The sequence below is a fragment of the Limulus polyphemus genome, unplaced genomic scaffold (assembly GCF_000517525.1).
Source record: "Limulus polyphemus unplaced genomic scaffold, Limulus_polyphemus-2.1.2 Scaffold2402, whole genome shotgun sequence".
NCBI lineage: Eukaryota > Metazoa > Arthropoda > Merostomata > Xiphosura > Limulidae > Limulus > Limulus polyphemus.
Genome location: NW_013668012.1, coordinates 60146 through 65239, shown reverse-complemented (window position 1 = coordinate 65239; position 5094 = coordinate 60146). Strand labels below are relative to the sequence as shown.

The 5094-nt window shown below is 33.0% G+C and overlaps 1 protein-coding gene across 4 annotated transcripts in view; it reads left to right on the top strand.

The window, feature by feature from the left end:
• Positions 1 to 5094, top strand: part of LOC111087634 (aftiphilin-like) — a 39603-nt gene extending 34509 nt beyond the window's left edge. For all 4 annotated transcript variants that reach the window (XM_022394932.1, XM_022394931.1, XM_022394929.1 and 1 more), the window contains one exon: positions 3359 to 5094. In XM_022394932.1, the coding sequence (XP_022250640.1) occupies positions 3359 to 3618 (260 nt within the window). In that variant the 3' untranslated portion in view covers positions 3619 to 5094. The remainder of the gene's footprint in view (positions 1 to 3358) is intronic.

Here is a 5094-nt window from a genome sequence, read left to right as displayed (position 1 = left end):
AGTAAGAAATACATTGTAAATAACTGTGTAGTTACAATAGTAAGAAACATAAAAATTTACTGTAGAAGCTACTATATATATATATATATATATCAGATTTGACTCTGTTTCTTAAAAAGACATGAAAAGTTTAAAAACAAGTTTCACAGACCTCCTATTTTCACTGTCCACTTAGGTTTTTACATGTATACAGCTAAACACGATAGTAGTGTATCTACTTGAGTTTCAGTAAGTCTACATAAACAATATTGTGTATTCCAGATATTTTTGACTCAGCAGATTATAAAATTTTGTGATCACATTCAGTAATGTATAGATACTGAGAAACTAATGTTTTAAAAAGTTGACCTCAGAGACACTTACTTACATCTCTGCTAGTGCTAGTTTATCAGTTGTATCTGCTAATCAGTTAACTGATAGCCTCACTAATCAATTACATTTGATTAACCTGTTAATACAGTGATCCTCAAACAAGTAAAAGAAAAAGCTGTTGGTGGTGGTTACCAACCAGCTACTTGCCTTCCATTTAGGCAGTAGTTCAAGACAAGTTACAGTGGCAGATACCCTTAGTAGTTTTGACATAATGAAGACGGGGCAAGCAAGTTTGGAAGCAATACTTCAATCACTTGGATAGTTAGAATAATCATAATCCCTAGTTTGATTTAATCATAATTTTGATTAATCAGTTGTTGGGTTGTATGAAAACAGTAACATAAGGAAACACTGATTTTTATTAGTTGCTTATTTTTGTGACAGTTGATATAATCAAAAACAGTAATAATCTGAAACACTAATATTGACTAGTCTGTTTAACCATAATTTCAAATAAATGTAATTGCTGCTTGATTATATTAATTAATCATTTAAATCATCCAGCTCTATTCTGCACAGCAAAGAGTTGTCACCTCTCAGCAGTGTCATGTGTGGGCTGTAATCATCGTTAGACTACAGACTTTCACCAGTAGGAGGTCAACACATTCTTCATGAGCAGTAAACCTCATGAGCACTAGCAGATTTTCTTTCTTTGGATTCAATATTCTGAATTATGGGATTTTTGCATTCCAGTTGTTACTTTAGGTTAAATCTTATTGTTTAACTTATTTTATACTTGAGCAATTTCACTTTAAGCTTCATTCAAGTATAACACAAACACACACACACACACACACAAAGGTTTTGTTAGATCATTTCAAAAATTAATTACCACACTGACTTTTCTGAACCCTTACAAGGTCTTGACATTCCACAACAGAAGTCATCTTCTACTTTTTCAGTGGAAACTGGAGGCACTCTGACAGTTAGTGATATTACTACCATTGTGAACCAGGTTGTTAGTTCTGTTCTCCCTTCTTCATCCTTTATTTACAATTCTCGACCTTCTGCTTCTGTTGTCTCAGCTGAGCCTGCCCTGTTTTTTGACAGTTTTGACTAGTTGTTCCCACTACCGGGTTTGCTTCTCGTTTTTCTCTTCCTGAGGGGAACCTCATCTTTATCCATTGCTACTTAGTTATGTGACATTCTCTTACTTTCTCCAGTTTTATTTGCTGAATCTTGAGCTGCCTTGCTTCATGGCCCTCCTTCTTCTGACACTTTTTTTTTCATCCCTCCTAGATATTTGTATTCATGCCAATATTTTTTGTTTCAACTTTTCACTGACTCCAAGTTGCCCAACCTCAAAAAGCTTATTCCATGGTGAATGGTCAAGATTCTTCTATTTTCTTTCAACTTCAGTCCCTTGTGTCTCTTCCTCCAGCTTGATGTTCTACCCCTTCTCCTACTTATCTTCTTTTGTCACTTTCTCAGCCCCTTTGCTGTCTATCTACACTTTATCTTCTTTTGGAGGCTCTGCATCAATACCTTGGTAGCTTCATTGGGGACAGTTGCATCTACCTATTCACTACCTTGGCTTTGATCTCTTCTTCTGAAACATTCTAGTTAACTTGGTTTTTTTGTTTCTGGAATTTGCTTGGTAAGGATGGCTTACTTCTTTGTGTTCACCTCCTTCAGTCTTATCTCAATGACCTTCATTTGGCACCCTTCCATTGAGAGGAAGCCTTTGAGGGGATTCCTTAAACCATGGAATCTCAAGCTGAGACTTTTCATCAGCAATCATCCATGCTTACTTTGATTTTCTGAATTTCCCAGTCCATGGGATTTTAACAGTTCTGGGCCCTTCCCTTTGGGTTATTGATGAGCTTCATACATTTCAGTTGAATTCTTCAAGCATTCATACAGAGAAAGCATCCATTTTCACCACTGTATGAACAATTGGCTCCTTCTTGCACCATTCCAGTGCTTCTGACCCCATGTAGTATCTGATTTACTGAAGAGTCTTTTTCAACTTGTTTGCATGGTTAGCTTATCCGTATCCTTTATGTCTTTGAGACAGACATGGAGCTTCTGATTACCAAAGCTCTTATGTCTTCTTCTCTTCTTGCATGAGAGGTTCTGTCTCTTTTGGGGACTTTGACTTTATTTGAATCCCTTGTTCCTCTCAGTCCCATATGCATCCTGTAGTGGATTCTAGAAGATGCATAGTGTCTCATCAATTGACAGCAAAAGGCCTGAGCCCAGATATAAGTACTAAATTTTTTATGTTTTTTTTTGCAGTTTTTTGTTTATTATCTTAACAATAACTAAAATATAAAAATTAGAAACTTATTAGATAAGAAAACTTTAAAAAAAGAAACTAAATTTCACATGATACATGATATCCTAGTACTTGCACATCACGTGGTGTAATTGTAATTCATTCATTTGTCTACACAAAGTTGTCCCACTGTGATAAATGGTTTAAGCATTATCTAAGTACAGCTTTAAATCAGTAAAACTAAATAAAACCAGATTTGACAATGTTATTAGCTTAGACTTTAAGAATAAACAAGTGTAATTGTCTGTTTTAGTATGCAATCAATCTAGAAAGAAAGGAAAGGTAATTTTGATTTATTTTCATATTTCTGAACTTTAAATTTTATCCTAATTTGCTAACTTTGCTACAGTTAGGGTTGAGAAAATAACAGGTAAAATATAAAGGTTTACTAAAAATATTTATATCCTTTTAGGATGTCATATGAAATATGAAAGGAAGCATTTTTTTCATAGCATGAAAATCATCTTGCACTCAGACTGCAGTATATACTTCATAAGTTCACAGAAAATTTGTTATTAAAAATTAATTTTTGTGTACAGCATATTTGTAATGATTACTAAAGCTTGCCAAATTTCGTGAAGATGTAATTAGTACATTCAGAGATATATTTCATGGTTACAAGGTTTGTCAAAATGACCATACACACACACACACAGATATATATATAGTTAATCAGCATAAGTTGTGTATTCTATTTCAAACTTTTAGGTTTAGAAGAAGAGTTTCTTGGCCCTACCCCTCAATCTCCACAGAAATTGGAATCTGAACCTGAACATCAACCCCATCTGCTGGAGAAATTACTCTCCAGTGTAAAACCTACTACAACAACTGTCTTCCCCTCCAAGCAAGCAACCCGTCCTCCTGGGTTAAGTTCAGAGGCCAAGAAAGTTCTAGATAAACTACCAGATCTTTCTTTCATGCAGGCCAAGGTCCTAATGTTTCCTGTCCGCAGCTCCTCTGTTTTGTGAAAAGTGGCTAAAACTTTCTTTTATCCTGGTAAATATAAAGTTAAAATGATAAAATTGCAGATCAAATCCTTGATGTTTCTTCCTTAGACAAAGTCAGAAGCTTTCACTGATAGCTCTTTATAGTTAAAAAGTGTGCTTTTCACAGAGCTTTTATTGTTCAAAAGTTCTCTGTATTGTTTATTTATAAACATTCTAACAGTTTCAGTGATGTTTAAATACTGGATGATTTTTTCATATCATTGAAAAACAAAATGTGTGTGACAGTGCAAAATACATTATTTTGCTTAAGTTGTTGATTATTTTAATAGATTAGAGGGAGAATATTATGTAATGTAAATACTGAAAATCAACTTTTCTTTAATGTGGATAAAGAGTAAGCTTTTTTTTGTGAATTACTGCTTTGTACAGAAGGTTAAAAATCTAACATGTTTCCTCTGAATGAAATTCTTCTGTTTCTATTCATGCTTTACAAACATAATATATAAATCATAATTTAGCAAATGCCCCTTGTGTCATTTTTGCATAGCTTTTGTTTTCTTTTGTGTATGATTGGTTTATCCTGTTTGTTCAGAAACTAGATTAGTTGAAGAGGATACATAAACACCAAAAAAGTTTATTTCTTATGATTATCGTACTAGTTTTGATTGTAACTGGACAAATTAGTTGTGAATTTTAATGCTGACAGCAACAAGGTTGGTAAAGAACAAGGCATGCTTTTCATGTATCTAATAAAAAATATGCTTAAGTTATTAAAACCTATGTATAATACAGTTCTTACTTTCATGTCGATATTGGCAGTGGACTAGTCATGTTTGTACTTAAATAAACCCGATTAAGGATGAGCTGTTACTGTATGATTCAAAAGTAGTCTCTCTTTTTTTTTATCCCCTACTTGTGGGATATATAAAAAAATTGATTGAAGGACATGTAATTCTAAGACATTTATACTTCCTGTACCTCTGCAAAGCTCAAGAAAGCAAAAATGTGTAATACTACATATTATTTTTGTGTTTTAATCAACTGAGCTAATTAAGCAAGAAGATCAACATCCTAGTTTGTATTTTTTATAAAACACTAACAAAGACAGGTGTTTTCAATAGACTGAACAGTTTTTTTTGTTTTAATGAAAGTGGAACTTGTTTATAGTAATATTTTTTTTAAATGTTCATTTTTGTTACAAGTTACTGTTAAACAATTCAAATATTGAAATGTCAGCTGTTTTGGTTAATCATACTTATATATAATATTTGGTTTATCATACTAGTTAATTAACCTTGCGTTTGTAGAATTATATACAGACTTCTCTATGTTTAAGTACTTTTCTTTTAGTTGCAAGCTTTTGGCCCTCCTACTTGAGCCTTCATCAGGCAACAACGTACTTAACAATAAAAATTATTTTATCTGTGGATCACCACTTTAAAATAGGTATCTAGGCGACAGTCATAACAGTAACTAACATCTGGTATTAAAGTTATT